This window comes from Triticum urartu, chromosome 3 (assembly GCF_003073215.2).
Source record: "Triticum urartu cultivar G1812 chromosome 3, Tu2.1, whole genome shotgun sequence".
In the NCBI taxonomy this organism is placed as follows: Eukaryota; Viridiplantae; Streptophyta; class Magnoliopsida; order Poales; family Poaceae; genus Triticum; species Triticum urartu.
In genome coordinates, this window is record NC_053024.1 from 697873809 (window position 1) to 697888814 (window position 15006).

Here is a 15006-nt window from a genome sequence, read left to right on the forward strand (position 1 = left end):
CACTGCCAAACCCTAGCAATTTGGTTCTACCGATAGGGATCTCGGTCTCACCAAGATGGGATTGCAAACTCTCTGTTTCCCTTTCGTAACTTTTCGGTCTCACCGAAAGAGCGAATCGGTCCCACCGAGATTGCAATGTAAATTCAGTGTTTCCTTTTTGTAACTTTTCGGTCTCACCGAAAGAGCAATCGTCCCACCGAGTTCCTGACAACTCTCTGTTAGCTAATTACCAAATCGGTCTCACCGAGTTTGTGTAATCGGTCTCACCGAGATTACGTTTATGCCCTAACCCTAACCATATCGGTCCTACCAAGTTGCATGTCAGTCCCACCGAAAATCTCTAACGGTCACTAGGTTTACCTTTTCGGTCCGACCGAGTTTGTTGATTCGGTCCCACCGAGATTGGAAAACTGTGTGTAACGGTTGGATTTTGTGTGGAGGCTATATATACCCCTCCACCTCCTCTTCATTCGTGGAGAGAGCCATCAGAACACATACACAATTCCAACTCATATGTTCTGAGAGAGAACCACCTACTCATGTGTTGAGACCAAGATATTCCATTCCTACCATATGAATCTTGATCTTTAGCCTTCCCAAGTTGCTTTCCACTCAAATCTTCTTTCCACAAAATCCAAATCCTATGAGAGAGAGAGTTGAGTGTTGGGGAGACTATCATTTGAAGCACAAGAGCAAGGAGTTCATTACCTACACACCATTTGTTACTTCTTGGAGAGTGGTGTCTCCTAGATTGGCTAGGTGTTACTTGGGAGCCTCCGACAAGATTGTGGAGTTGAACCAAGGAGTTTGTAAGGGCAAGGAGATCGCCTACTTCGTGAATATCTACCGCTAGTGAGGCAAGTCCTTCGTGGGCGATGGCCATGGTGGGATAGACAAAGTTGCTACTTCATGGACCCTTTGTGGGTGGTTGCTTCTTCGTGGACCCTTCATGGGTGGAGCCCTCCGTGGACTCGCGCAACCGTTACCCTTCGTGGGTGGAGCCCTCCGTGGACTCGCGCAACCGTTACCCTTCGTGTGTTGAAGTCTCCATCAACATGGATGTAGGATAGCACCACCTATCCGAACCACGGAAAAAACATCCGTGTCTCCAATTGCGTTTGAATTCTCCAAACCCTTCCCTTTACATTCTTGCAAGTTGCATGCTTTACTTTCCGCTGCTAATATACTCTTTGCATGCTTGCTTGAATTGTGTGATGATTGCTTGACTTGTCCTACAATAGCTAAAATCTGCCAAGAACTAAAATTGGGAAAATGTTAAGTTTTTATTTGGTCAAGTAGTCTAATCACCCCCCTCTAGACATACTTTCGATCCTACATGCGCCTGTCACGTGGGGTCTTACCATGATGACTCCCCAACTGTCTACTATGGCAGGGTTTATCCGGTTTCGGCTAGACAGGGGCGATGATGATGATGACCGTGCGCCTTTGTCCTGCTCTAGGGGATGTAGTCGTCGTCGTCGCTAGCTAGTCCATGAACCTAGCTGTACTTTTTTTGTTACTTTTGGTGTCCTTTGTATTGTTTTCCGGATCATGAATAGTTCGGAGGTTTCTCCGAAGAAAAAAACATTTGCTGTTATCGAAAAAAGAAACTTTTTTCCCTTTTTGCAATCATCTCTACTCCTAATGGAGCAGTTGGTAGTCTCGCTTCCAGGTTTTTTTTCGTCCCACCACTTTCGTCCGGTTTTTTTTCGTAGGTTAACCGTCGTAGATTTTTTTCGTCGCCTCCCCCACTTCATCGGTTTATTTTCACTTCACCCTCTCACACAACGAAAAAAACTGAACGGATCAGAACTTTCCATACTGACGCAAATTATTTAGTAATGTCTTTATGTAAAAGAATCAATCACAATCAATCTCTAAAGATAAAATCTAAATTAATTAATCTTCATAACGTTTGTTTCCTTCCGAAACACGTCCATAACTTTCCTTCCTTGTTTGGGCAGAAACTGGTTGGTAGCAGAGATTAGGAAGCTTCCTATGAGTGTAGTAATAGGAAGTATTCTTTTTCTTGATGATTCGTTTCCATGCATGATGATAGTAAATTAGGCCAACATTCACCACTATTTATCAACGTCATCAATCGTATCCATTCCTACCAGTTTTAAGGGAATCTGCTCGCTATGTCTTTTTTAAGGGGATCCGCTCGCTAAGTCGTCGTCGCACGTTATTTTCACAAGCAATTCCCGTAAAAAAGGCGTGGGTATTGGTAGTTGAACGCCCGCTAGGTTTTCCGCCTGTCCCATCCTCGCGCTGTGCCGCCGCCACCCGCCGAATTTCCAGCCGCCCGAGCCCGTTAACTTCGCCAGCCATCGGATCGACTGCCCCCGCCCCAAACCCCCATCCCCGAGCACTAGCTATCGCCACCACTTGGTAGTCTCGCTTCCAGGTTTTTTTCGTCCCACCACTTTCATCCGGTTTTTTTCATAGGTTAACCGTCGTAGATTTTTTTCGTCGCCTCCCCCACTTCATCGGTTTATTTTCACTTCACCCTCTCATACAACGAAAAAAACTGAACGGATCAGAAGTTTCCATACTGACGCAAATTATTTAGTAATGTCTTTATGTAAAAGAATCAATCACAATCAATCTCTAAAGATCAAATCTAAATTAATTAATCTTCATAACGTTTGTTTCCTTCCGAATCACGTCCATAACTTTCCTTCCTTGTTTGGGCAGAAACTGTTTGGTAGCAGAGATTAGGAAGCTTCCTATGAGTGTAGTAATAGGAAGTATTCTTTTTCTTGATGATTCGTTTCCATGCATGATGATAGTAAATTAGGCCAACATTCACCATTATTTATCAACGTCATCAATCGTATCCATTCCTACCAGTTTTAAGGGAATCTGCTCGCTATGTCTTTTTTGAGGGGATCCGCTCGCTAAGTCGTCGTCGCACGTTATTTTCACAAGCAATTCCCCTAAAAAAGGCGTGGGTATTGGTAGTTGAACGCCCGCTAGGTTTTCCGCCTGTCCCATCCTCGCGCTGTGCCGCTGCCACCCGCCGAATTTCCAGCCGCCCGAGCCCGTTAACTTCGCCAGCCATCGGGTCGACTGCCCCCGCCCCAAACCCCCATCCCCGAGCACTAGCTATCGCCGCGTTGCCGCCCCAAGCTCCACGCCACCGGGAACAAATCAAGCGCCGTCCCGACACCGCCGTCGCCGGCCCAGCACCTCCAGCCTTGCATGGACAGCTTCAATGTGCAGTCTCCCTTGCTGCCTCACCTTCTGCCAGCGCATGCAGCGGCGGGGTTGGACGCGTGCGTGCTTGCTAGCTTGCTCTCCGTGCGTACGTACTTGCTCTGTGTGCGTCGCACCGGCCAATGCGCCTGATGCGTGTGTGCCTGCTTTTCTGTATGTGTATGCCAGCGTGATGCGTGTGTGCGTTGTTGTGTGTATGATATAGATGGCCCGAGTGTGTGCATGTTGTGCTCTGCTCTCTGCTGATCTATGTGTTGGTGCTCCTGCTATATGTTCATGCCATACAAATGAAATTTCTGTTAATCTTCTGACATGTTGAGTTGGTTCTCTCTGTCTTCTGAGGGGGTGAATGCAAAGCAGTCTATTAAGCCAGGCACTATTGTTGAGCTAAATTGACAAAAGAATATTGGTAGCCATAGTTGTAGTTTAAGTAGTAGCGAGTTGTCTGATATGTATAAAGAGCCTGTTGCAACTGAGCCCGTTGCTAAATTGACAAAAAAGGTCGCCAGTGTCACTTGATATGTATGAGAATATTAAATGTATTATTAACATGATTAATATTGAACTCTTAAAGTTAATGTGGCCCCGTTGCAACGCACGGGCGTTCTTCTAGTACCCAGCAGATTCACAAATCATTCTTCAATATTTCTATACAACACCAAGCAAATCCAATGAGAAAAAAATCAACAAATTACAACGCAAAATCAGTACTTTCTATTCAGAAAACTGCCTGTGGGCTTCTACACCATCCACGATCAAAAACCAAATCTGATCGAGCGCCATATATGTCCATCTCCGGCCGGCTCCTCCAATCCTTGCGCCGCCCTCCTCCTCTGCATCACATATGCGTAGCCGCCCCGCCACCGCTCCAACCGTCGAGACCTTGACGCAGATGGTCAAGTCGAGGTAACGAGCGCCACGACCGGCGTGCTGCCGCCACATCACAAATCAGCGATACGTCTGTATGTTGCTTGTGTGCGCCTGAGCGCTTCTAAGCCGGTGAGAATTCACCGAGTCTTCCGGCCAGCGAAGGAATCATTCAAGGCAGGGGTAGCCTATGATTGAACGTGCATGTCTTGCCGTATTATATTCGCTTTGATTCGGTTGTTATGGCTTTGGATTCTCATCATTTACAACGTTTGTTTTTGAAGGTCTATACTCCAGGAGATGAAGAAAAAGGATGCCATTGCATATTCAGGTCCAATGGTAAATGCTTCCCTATATTCTTGATCCACATATAGCTTGTTTCTGTGCTGGTCGAACAAAACAAGAACATGTTTTCTTGCTGGTGGAACAAAACAAGAACAAATATTGTGTGTGGTTTGACATGTTTTGTTGAAAAATTCTAATTCGATACCCATCCTTTCCCTGAATGATTTACTTACTCTGCATTTTTACGTGTCCTTAACTTATATTTCGATGCTCATATTGCAGGGTTCAGCAACTGCTTCAACATTGTAGGAAGAAGTAGGAGTAAATTCTTGTGGTCTGGAACTGGAAGCATCAGTAAAAACAGTAATGGAGGCAACAACAACTTAGAGAAACTTTTTTTTATTCTGGTCTTCTGTCATAATTTTAATTTTGGACCCAATGAATGAGCAAAGACTCTCTTGTTAATGCCCGTGAGAATATGTGTGGTATAGTATATCGATCTATATTTTGAGGGAAGGAGAGTACATAATTTAATCACAAGGTACGATCTCATTTACTTTTACTATGGCATATGCTTATGCTCAATTTTCGTAGCCTGACCAAGTAAGCACGACAAGAAATGAAACACTATGGATTCTTGAAGTAATCTCAGAGATATATCTTCGTTGTCAGTTTCAAATTACTCTCTCTCTCTCTCTCTCTCTCTCTCTCTCTCTCTCTCTCTCTCTGTTCCATGAGGTAATTCTCTTTCTTTGACGTACAAGCATATCAAGTTAGGAATAATATCACTATGGTTGTGAAGTTATGTGTTATACTGTAGAATCTTTATGTGCCAATCTCAACCGGGCGGCAAGCCGGCAACATCCAATTTTTCTTTAGGCATTGAAATATGTTTGAAGGAATGAAATAGTCTGCAGACTGTTGTATCTTAATTTTTTGTAGTGTTCTAGCAAACAATACATTGTTTTTGTGTTCAAACAAGTATGTTGAGTTGATGGTTTCACTGCTTTATAATTTCCAAGCAATGAACTTTGACATATCAACTTAGTTATTTGGTTTAGTTTAGGTGCAGGTACCCACTAACGTCGAATCTCTACTCCTAAAAGGGGAGTATGTTTTACGTCGTTTAATTAGTCATCCACCTTGATCAACTCCCTGTCGATCAATTTTTTTCTCTTGTGCCACCGTTTTCCCCTCCTTGCACCGTTTTTCTTTTTTAATTTATTGTTTTCCCCTATCATCCTTAGTCGCGGATGCCTCTCTCTCACCTCCTCCCACATGAGTGAAACTGATCCTCCCCAATAGCCCTAGATAGTAGTGTCAAGGCAATCCTTGCTTTCCTTTCTGTTAATACATGTCGCCGGTGTTTGCTTTGTTGTTGATAGATTTTTATCCCAAACTATGGTGTGTGTGTGCATCATGCCATGATAGTTCTTGGTTGATTTTTATCCCAAACTATGGTGTGTGCATCATGCCATGGTAGTTATGCTCATTCTCTCCTTCAAGATAATCTTGTCGTGTGCTTTGGTGCAGCAAAATCCCCCTTCCTATGTGCATGTGAACGTAGCATTTATGATTCATTTTCTTGATGAAATAGTTCAACTGGCTTTTTATGAATCAACACAATTGTTCGTGGTTTTTTAGTTCTAAAATTAGTTACATGATCGCTTCCTCCAACATATGGAGAGCAAGATCCAGGATCTAACAAGCAAAATCCAGACAATAGGAGCAGTTTAAATTATCATAAATTAACAACCAAGCATGACATTATTTGTAGGACAGATCCACAGCAGTGTTAAACTCCTAGGAGTAATTGTTTTATGTAGTTTCAGCGAAAAATAGTAGCAGTATTCACATGAAGCAATTACAGATCGGGGAAGGGGGGCAGGAAGGGAGAGCCTCGCCTTGAGGGGAAGGCGGACCATGCTCGCCGCGGCTTGGCTGCGGTAGAAGACCGGGTCCGGCGATGAAGGCGACATCCCTCCTTCTCACCACGTCACACTACTATGCATCAAGTATTCCTAGCAACATCCGGACGGCCACCCATGGCTAGCTCGTGCGAAGAGCGGCGAACTATTCTGCACCAACCAAACGGATCTGGCTGACTCCATCCTAGACCGGAGGCCGCGTGGGCTCAGTGTTGGTGCGGCGGCACAAGAGGATGTCGGGCGGAGAAGGAGGTCGGCGATGCCGTGGCGGGGAGAACAAGATACGAGCGACGCCTTTGAGGGTTTTGAGGAGAAAGGGGACATGACAGATGGCGGGGAAAGGAAGTGCCGACCGACATCATGGATGGAAGAGGAGGATGCGGTGACGTTGTTGAGGGAAGGGTGGCGGCAGGGACAGGAGCATACGGGCGTGGAGGAGGAGCGCCGGCGCCATGGAGGGGAGAGGATGGCATGTCCGTGCCGCGAGAGGAGGTGACGACCAACGTCGTGGAGGCGAGAGGAGGGGTGAGGCGACAACATGGAGCGAAAAGGAGGCGCCATGAAAACAATGGTTGTGAGTGTAGACAGTGATAGGATTGCCCTGTCATGTGACCGTTGTGTCGCGAGGATAAGGTTGCCTAGGTGAAAAAACTGTTTTTTTTAATAAAACAACTGTGTTAGTCTCACTTTTGTTTTTATATATGTTTATACGTTTCACTTTTCATTCATCAGAGATAAAAAGAGATGGATTCAAAAGATGCTTTCAAAGTATCAACTGACGTAGGAACTAACATAATTATGATGGACCGGACTAAACCACCATGGGAAGAGGTGTATAGAAATAATTCTTCTTTGTATGTATATTGAACATGATAATACAACATGGGCATTACCTGTATGATTATTTTTGCAGAATATGAGAGATAGAGATGGATTCTGGCGACGTTCAATTAGAATTCATCGACAAGGGTTTTGAGGCGACGTTGCTGGAAGGGGTAAAATTCACCAACTTTTTTTACAACAAAATGATGTGCAAGCAGTGATATCTCATAAAAAACAAATATAAATATTATCGCACAAGGTGTTTTCTCAATGTGATTATTGGACTTTCCTTCGTCATATTGTTTTTTGTATTCAACTAATTTGGCTCATTTCTTATACTGGTTTGGCTCATTTTTGTATCATGATGACACACTATGTCTGTGCTTCTAGAGATATTACAATCATTGAATCAACCATGTCTGCCCCAAGAAAACCAAGTTCGTGGACATTGGAGATGCCTTGTTATGAAACAACGAGTTGGAATACCTTATAAAAGTTTATATGTTCTTGCACGGCGGTGTAAGATCAATCACTTAAACTTTGTACATAATAATATAAACCATATATAACATCTAATAACATAAATATATTCTAAATGTGTAATTATAGGTGGTAAATGCTTTATATATATGCATGCTCACGGCCATCTACGAACATTGTGAGTGAAAAGGTACACATTATTAACACGTTCGTCTTTCGCCAGATAATAAAGATGGAGAAAAAGACATAGACCCATCAAAATATCGTGATATCATACAACATGTTAATATTTATCTACAACAAGATAGGTTACTCTCAACTCATTATAATGATTTATTATTATTTATCTAATTGTGTCGACGACTTATATGATATTTACACCAACTATTTCTACTGATTTACATTTCTGGGTCCTACTGGTATCTGTCAGTCGTCAATGCCAAAAAACTATGAGATTCAAGTATTGGACTCACTTGATGCTCAAGTCAAACGGAGTGACCTTACTACTACGGTAACTACTATCCGTTATTTTTGGTTTATGATTTCTAAGCTACTACTTGTCGATTTATCTTTCATGTGCATTCATTGGTCGATACATCTTGTACGTCATCGACAAACATGCATGTCGTGTATATATTCTGAATCCTATCCATACATCATAGTAGCTAGATATTAAAACTCTGAGGCAACAACGAGCTCGCAATACCACAACACGTACATTTCGTTCCAACGTGCACGAACGGGTAAATTCATATATTTCATTATCATAATAGTCAAGATACAAGCATTTATTGTTGTTAATACTATATTCAAGATAATATTAAATTAGGAAAATTGCATGGATATGCCTATCTATTTTGTTTTTTATTTTATGCTCTTGTGGAACGGTGGAGAATTGGTTCGTCCGGTTTGCACGGTAAGTATTATCCGTTGCACATTTTTAGACCTTCCACGCGAAATATTCACGCTAACTATGTATATTGCTGTGCAGGATGGTTATGAGTTGATGAAGAAGTTTCAATTATACTTTCTAAAATATGATGCAAATGAAGCTAAAGGCAACATTCCTAATATTGTGCGAGAATATCTAAAGCGCAACAAGCAGATCTTAATTTCTAACGTATTATTAATTGAATCACTACCCTCTATATATACATCATCCGATCAATACTATTTTTTATCAAATTACATTACAAGTGAAAGAGGATTTCAATTATTATCCAATTGTGCATTTGCTATCTTATCTATACATATGAATTTTGACATGCATTATGTTTATATATAACTCCTGCAAAATAATTCAAAAGCCCGTGACAACGCATGGGCATTCTACTAGTATCAAGTAGGAGCGGTGGAAAATCAACTTGGCAAGCACGGCGCCAGGAGAAGAGAATTTGTTCCCGTTTCCATCCAGTCCGAGAGAAAACAAAACAAAAGAGAAGCGTCGTTTCCTCGCGGGTCAAGCAAAAGCAAAAGCACGGCGCGTGGGACGCACGCGTCAACCCAAAATCAACCAATATTCCTCCAGAAGCGCCCAGACCCGGCCCCTCTGCGCGCCCCGCCGTCCGATCCCGATCGCGCGGCCCCCGCGCCCCGAGCGGGCGGGCCCGGGCCGCGGAGTCCGTCCGGGGCCAGGCATCCGAGGTTGGGTTCTTCCCTGGACTCCACACGACCCCCCACGCATAAAAGCCGCCCGCCCCCCGATTTTTCCTCCGCCACCGCCGCACCCAGATTCTTCCAGCCAAACCCTAGCGCCGCCCCCCTCCCCCTCCTGCCGCCGGCCGCCGACCGAGGTAACGAACCACGCCCGCCTCCCTCTCTCGATCAACCGTATGCACGTACCTATTTATTCGTTCGCGAGCCGCCGCCGGCGAGTTTCCTGGCCCGTGCCGGCTCGATTATGCCCGTCCGTGCGTGCCATCGTCGCGCCGTTTGTTGGCCTCGGGAGTGCTCGATCTGATCGCGCCCGGGCCGATCCGCCGCCGGCGCGCGAGCCCGCGGCGCCCTCCCCTGTTTTTTTGTTTTTGTTTTTTTTTTGTTTGGGGAATTGGTGTCGGGGAGGATTTTTGGTGTAGATGGGCGCGTTGCTCTGGTCGAGGTCGATTTAGTGGCGACGATTGGATTGGCTGCGATTTGTCCGCGGAAATTTGTCGGGTAGAGATTCAGAGGCGTCGAAGATGACGGATTTGGCTGTGCGACTGTTTGCGATATTTTTTTTTCGCCTCATGTTTGAATTTTCAGCTTTGGGCGTGTTAGTTGTGTGGCTGGTGGTATCGCCCCCTCTGAACGTTGTGTGCATTTGGTTGTTATATACTACTGTTGGTTATGCGTTTGAGTGCTGGGTCTGTAGGGTGATAGGACCATCAACTCTGCTCCACTGTTTTAACTGGTTGGCCAGGCATCCGTTCTGTCCACAAAGCCTCGGGTGCCCGCTCCCCTGTTTCATGTTGTTGGTAGAATAGATGGATGAATGCTTCGCTTTGGTCGAGGTTGATTTCACAGGGAGTAAATAGATTATTTAATTTCTCAATGGGAACATGGAAGATGATGGATTTGCTGTTCGATTGTTTGAAAGACCTTTTTGCATTATTATGCAGCTGGTAGTATCAGTCATCTCAACGTGTATATTTAGATAGTTTTGTTTTGCACTTGATTGCTGGGTCCCTAGGATCCTCAACTATGGTACATGGTTTAACTGGTTCTGCATTTGTTGTTTTGTGCGTACATGCGTATAACCGTAAATCCAAATGTACTTGCTGTCTTTTACATGCTTATTTCAGTTTGTGGTTGTTTGTCCTAAAATATGCCAGGCTCTGTCTGTTTTTTTGTATACATCCTCACCACTGATATATCTGTGCCATGTCCTATTGAAGAAGATTCCCTATTTAGTGCCATTGGAACCGTTGTCTTTGTTTGGCCTGCAGATTTTTTATTCTTTAATTAATCAATTTTGCCATGATTCTCTTTGATTATGCATGTGTACACCATTATAAATACTTGCAGCAATTCCTATCTGCCATTGTATGTCCATTAACCTGTTCAGCATTTGTTTGTGTTATTTACTTTCATGACTGCAAGAACGAAAGTTACATTTCTCATTTATATGATGCTTTGATGTATTCCTACTTCTGTTCCTGCAGTAATATGTTATTCAGCTTTCTCGACAGCTACTATTAGCATTTTTTATACTTACTCTAGATGTTCTATCTTGTAGGTGAAGGCAGAGGTGGGAACACAACCAAGATGGCGGACGGTCATGATAACGACAAGAACATTGAGATCTGGAAAGTTAAGAAGCTGATTAAAGGGCTTGATGCTGCCCGTGGAAATGGGACAAGCATGATATCGCTGATCATGCCACCTCGTGATCAGGTCTCAAGAGTAACCAAGATGTTGGGTGATGAATATGGAACTGCCTCAAACATCAAGAGCAGGGTCAACAGGCAGTCTGTCTTGGCTGCTATTACCTCTGCTCAGCAAAGGTTGAAGCTGTACAATCGAGTTCCACCCAATGGATTGGTGCTTTATACTGGAACCATCGTGACTGATGAGGGCAAAGAGAAGAAAGTCACCTTTGACTTTGAGCCATTCAGGCCAATTAATGCTTCCCTGTATCTCTGTGACAACAAGTTCCACACTGAGGCATTGAATGAGCTGCTTGAGTCTGATGATAAGTTTGGCTTCATTGTCATGGATGGTAACGGAACACTTTTTGGAACACTGAGTGGCAACACTAGAGAGGTTCTTCACAAGTTCTCTGTTGATCTCCCAAAGAAACATGGACGAGGAGGCCAGTCAGCACTTCGCTTTGCCCGTCTGCGCATGGAGAAACGCCACAACTATGTGCGCAAGACAGCTGAGCTTGCTACACAATTCTTCATCAACCCTGCCACCAGTCAGCCAAATGTTTCTGGGCTCATTCTAGCTGGTTCTGCTGACTTCAAGACTGAACTGAGTCAGTCTGACATGTTTGATCAGCGCTTGGCAACCAAGATACTCAAGGTGGTTGATGTTTCTTATGGTGGAGAGAATGGCTTCAACCAGGCCATTGAGATATCTGCTGAAGTCCTTTCCAATGTCAAGTTCATCCAAGAAAAGAAGCTGATTGGGAAGTACTTTGAGGAGATAAGTCAAGACACTGGAAAGTATGTTTTTGGTGTGGATGACACCATGGCTGCCCTTGAAATGGGTGCCGTTGAGACACTGATTGTGTGGGAAAATCTTGACATCAACCGGTACGTCCTGAAGAATTCTGCCACTGGAGAAACTTCTGTGAAGCACTTCAACAAGGCACAGGAGGCAGATCAGAGCAACTTCAAAGATAAGGCAACATCTGCAGACCTGGAGGTGGTTGAGAATACCTCGCTACTGGAGTGGTTTGCCGAAAACTATCGGCAGTTTGGTTGCACACTGGAGTTCATCACGAACAAGTCGCAGGAAGGATCTCAGTTCTGCAGGGGCTTTGGTGGGATAGGAGGGATTCTTCGCTACCAGGTTGAGGTGAACGCTTACGAGGACGTGTCTGACGAGGAGTATGACGAAGACTTTGAATAGCAATCAATTGAAACTCCAGTGAATCCGGTCCGGGAGGAGCCTGTGCTGGCCCGGAACCGGAACACGCCGCGGCAGGAGGCCGAGGCATCCACAAGCTCATCGAGGAAAAGAACTTAAGGTTTGTACCGAATCGTGCCAGCTACTCTTGTGCTCTTATATACTACAAAGGAAGGCCTTTAATTGTGTTCCCTTTGGTAATGTTTGATCCGATGTTGTTACTTTAGGGGGATGAAGAGTAAGACTTGAGAACAGGGGTGATCACCGTTACTGTGTGATGAAGCATGAAGTCTTGTCGGCGTGATATGGAGGAAGGCTGCATTTCTGATTTCTATCGGAAGACTGCCCTATTTAGCACCATCTTTATTATTTAAGAATAAATCATAGCTATAAGCTATTGTTTGTGTCATTGATGTGAGTCTTGAACTAGTCTGTTAAGTTTGTGGGTCATTGTTTGCTGCAGCAGCAGCTATCCTTTATTTCTCTGAACCAAAGTTGTGATGCTATCAGTACATTTGGACGTGCTATTGGATAGACACAGCTATGTCTATGTGTCATTATATTTGAGATAAATCTGTGTGCTATGTACTCTTCTTCATGTATGGTTGCTCAGGCGAGTGAAACGGGCGAGTGTTTCACTCATCATCCTTGGCGACTGTCGTGCACACCGAAGATCTTTGCTGAGCATCAGAGCTTCAAGATTCCCGAAGCACCATGTGCTACTCCCTCCGTCCGGAATTAGTTGCCGCTCAAACGGACGTAGAAGTATGGATGTGACTAAGATAAACCACAAGGATGAATCATTATTTTGAATTTCCTGCTAATAACAATGGACTCAACTATGTATTTCTTCTATTGTTTCTTGAAGGAGAGGTAAGCCCTGACTCTTAACGGAACAGAGGTCTACAAAAGCTCAGGCTGCATGCAGCTACTGTCGGCAGTTTCAGAACGGAAAACCATTCAATTTATTCTTACGAAAGTTCAGTTTGCCATGCTGCTCAGCTTCTAGTCTTCAGTTGAGCGTGTCTTGGATGACCGTAGTCACTGCAAGTGATGCCAATTTGAAATTCGTGTGAGCACAAAGCACCAAACCTCTAGCTATACATGTCACATGAATAATATGCATCCCACCTCTTTGTTTAGATGATCTGACAGTGCCGGTGAGATTGTTTTCCGCAACATTTCTGTGTGAAGATAAAAGATATCGCGTCAACCAGAAGTCACTGGGAAAGGAAGGAGGAAAACAGATGCAAATTGTGGTGTGAAACCAACTGTATGTACTCCTACTACTCACAGCTTAGTCAATTCTCCGACAAGAACAAGAGAGAGGACCTCCGGCGGCACCGTGCCGGTCAGCATGTTCTCCTGAAGCTCCAACCTGAGAAGCTTCGTCAGACGACCCAACGATGCCGGTATACCTCCTGCAAGCTTGTTCCGATGGATCCTTCTGCAGAGAGACACCAACAGATTGTTTTCAGCACTTGGAGACGATAGGTGTCGTAGCATCTCGTAATCAGAAAAGGAGCTTGCTGCAGCAGGACTCATACAGGAAACGCAGCGACCCTATGTTCCCGAGCGAGGCCGGTATCGTGCCTGTGAGATGGTTGCTGTAAAGATCAAGGCTGATCAGTCTCCTCAGGTTTCCCAGCGTCGCCGGTATTGGTCCACTCATTTTGTTCTCATACAGCTCCCTGTGAAGATGAGAATGTCATTCTGTACTGTAGGGAAACTTTGAGTGTAATTTGACAGGTCTGCACTCGGCAGCAAGTTGCAGTAGAACTTACAGGTATCGAAGGCTCTTCAGTTGGCCCAGTTCAGGAATGAGGGGGCCTGAGATGCCTGCATTCCCCAAATCCCCGCACAGTTAGGAAGAACTCAGGTAGTGGAACTTTTGTCCAAGTCACAAGGTTCTGAATGTCGATAAGAACCATGATCAATTCAGTTTCGGCCTTCAGTTCAGAACAAGGAGGAGTGAAGAAAAACATGGGTGGCATATATACACTCGGGCGACGGAGTTCTCGTTGTTGCAGCTGACATGAAACCAATAGCAGGGATTGGCAAGGGTCGGATCCCAGCTCTGCAGCACACCGTTCGGGTCATTCCACGCCTGCCTTTGCGCGTAAAGTATGTCGCCTCCGGATACCAACAAAAATTGTGTGTAAATCAGCAGCACAAAACCTTTGAGCAACAAGGAAGTCACTTGGGAGACGCAAAGTAATTAGCATGTATGCATGTACCTTCAGTGTTGCTGCTGGCGATGGCTGCAAGAGCAAGGAGGAGGCTGGCGAGGAGGACTGCTGCTCCAGTCTGAGCTGCCATTGCTGGAAGGAAACCTCAGGTGTATTGGGCGGGCACACTGAAACGTTAAGAGGAGAGACGGGTCCTTTATATGCAACAATTCCACTGGGTAATCAGAAGCTTTCACTTTCTGGGTCAGCCTTTGGCTCTTCTCCTCTATTGACTGGCTTACCGTATTAACGGAAGAATTTTGTTGCAAACGGTCGCGGCTCATGTTCTTCGTATAAAAAAACACAAAATCTTGGTACTTCAACTATAAATGAAAATTTAGATCAGGTCTTTTTTTTATTATAGTTGAAGTGACACGTGGCAGGTGGACGAGAAGTTACTCTCAAACCAGGGTCTGGAGTAAAAATAGTAACTCTTGAAGTAGGGACTACTCATTTTTTGTCAGTGAACCTGCAGTCATTGTCCTGATGGTTAGTAGAGGTGCTCACGAGTCAAGTCAAGAGCTTTGAATGTGATTAAACCTTGACGCCAATTGTGAGCCCCGAAGCAATCTTCTCGCACACGCATGCTCTTTTCTCAACCTTTTTCTTTTGCGAGGAGGTCTTCT

The 15006-nt window shown here is 44.6% G+C and overlaps 1 protein-coding gene and 1 long non-coding RNA gene across 2 annotated transcripts; one reads left to right on the forward strand and one right to left on the reverse strand.

The window, feature by feature from the left end:
- Positions 1-9257: 9257 nt before the first annotated feature.
- Positions 9258-12725, forward strand: LOC125545987 (eukaryotic peptide chain release factor subunit 1-1-like). Its single transcript, XM_048710059.1, has 3 exons — positions 9258-9394; positions 10816-12273; positions 12380-12725. The coding sequence occupies exon 2, from the start codon at positions 10845-10847 to the stop codon at positions 12153-12155; it is 1311 nt and encodes a 436-aa protein (XP_048566016.1). The 5' UTR covers positions 9258-9394; positions 10816-10844; the 3' UTR covers positions 12156-12273; positions 12380-12725.
- A 137-nt stretch (positions 12726-12862) lies between these two features.
- On the reverse strand, positions 12863-14775 carry LOC125545988. Its single transcript, XR_007300388.1, has 5 exons — positions 14390-14775; positions 13937-14285; positions 13447-13843; positions 13284-13336; positions 12863-13196 (listed from the first exon to the last, which is right to left on the reverse strand). It is a non-coding gene; the product is annotated as an uncharacterized LOC125545988 (long non-coding RNA).
- Between the last annotated feature and the right edge of the window lie 231 nt (positions 14776-15006).

Bases quoted from the DNA above. Each gene is read 5' to 3' on its own strand.
- LOC125545987 (XM_048710059.1), top strand. From the start codon at position 10,845: ATGGCGGACGGTCATGATAACGACAAGAACATTGAGATCTGGAAAGTT.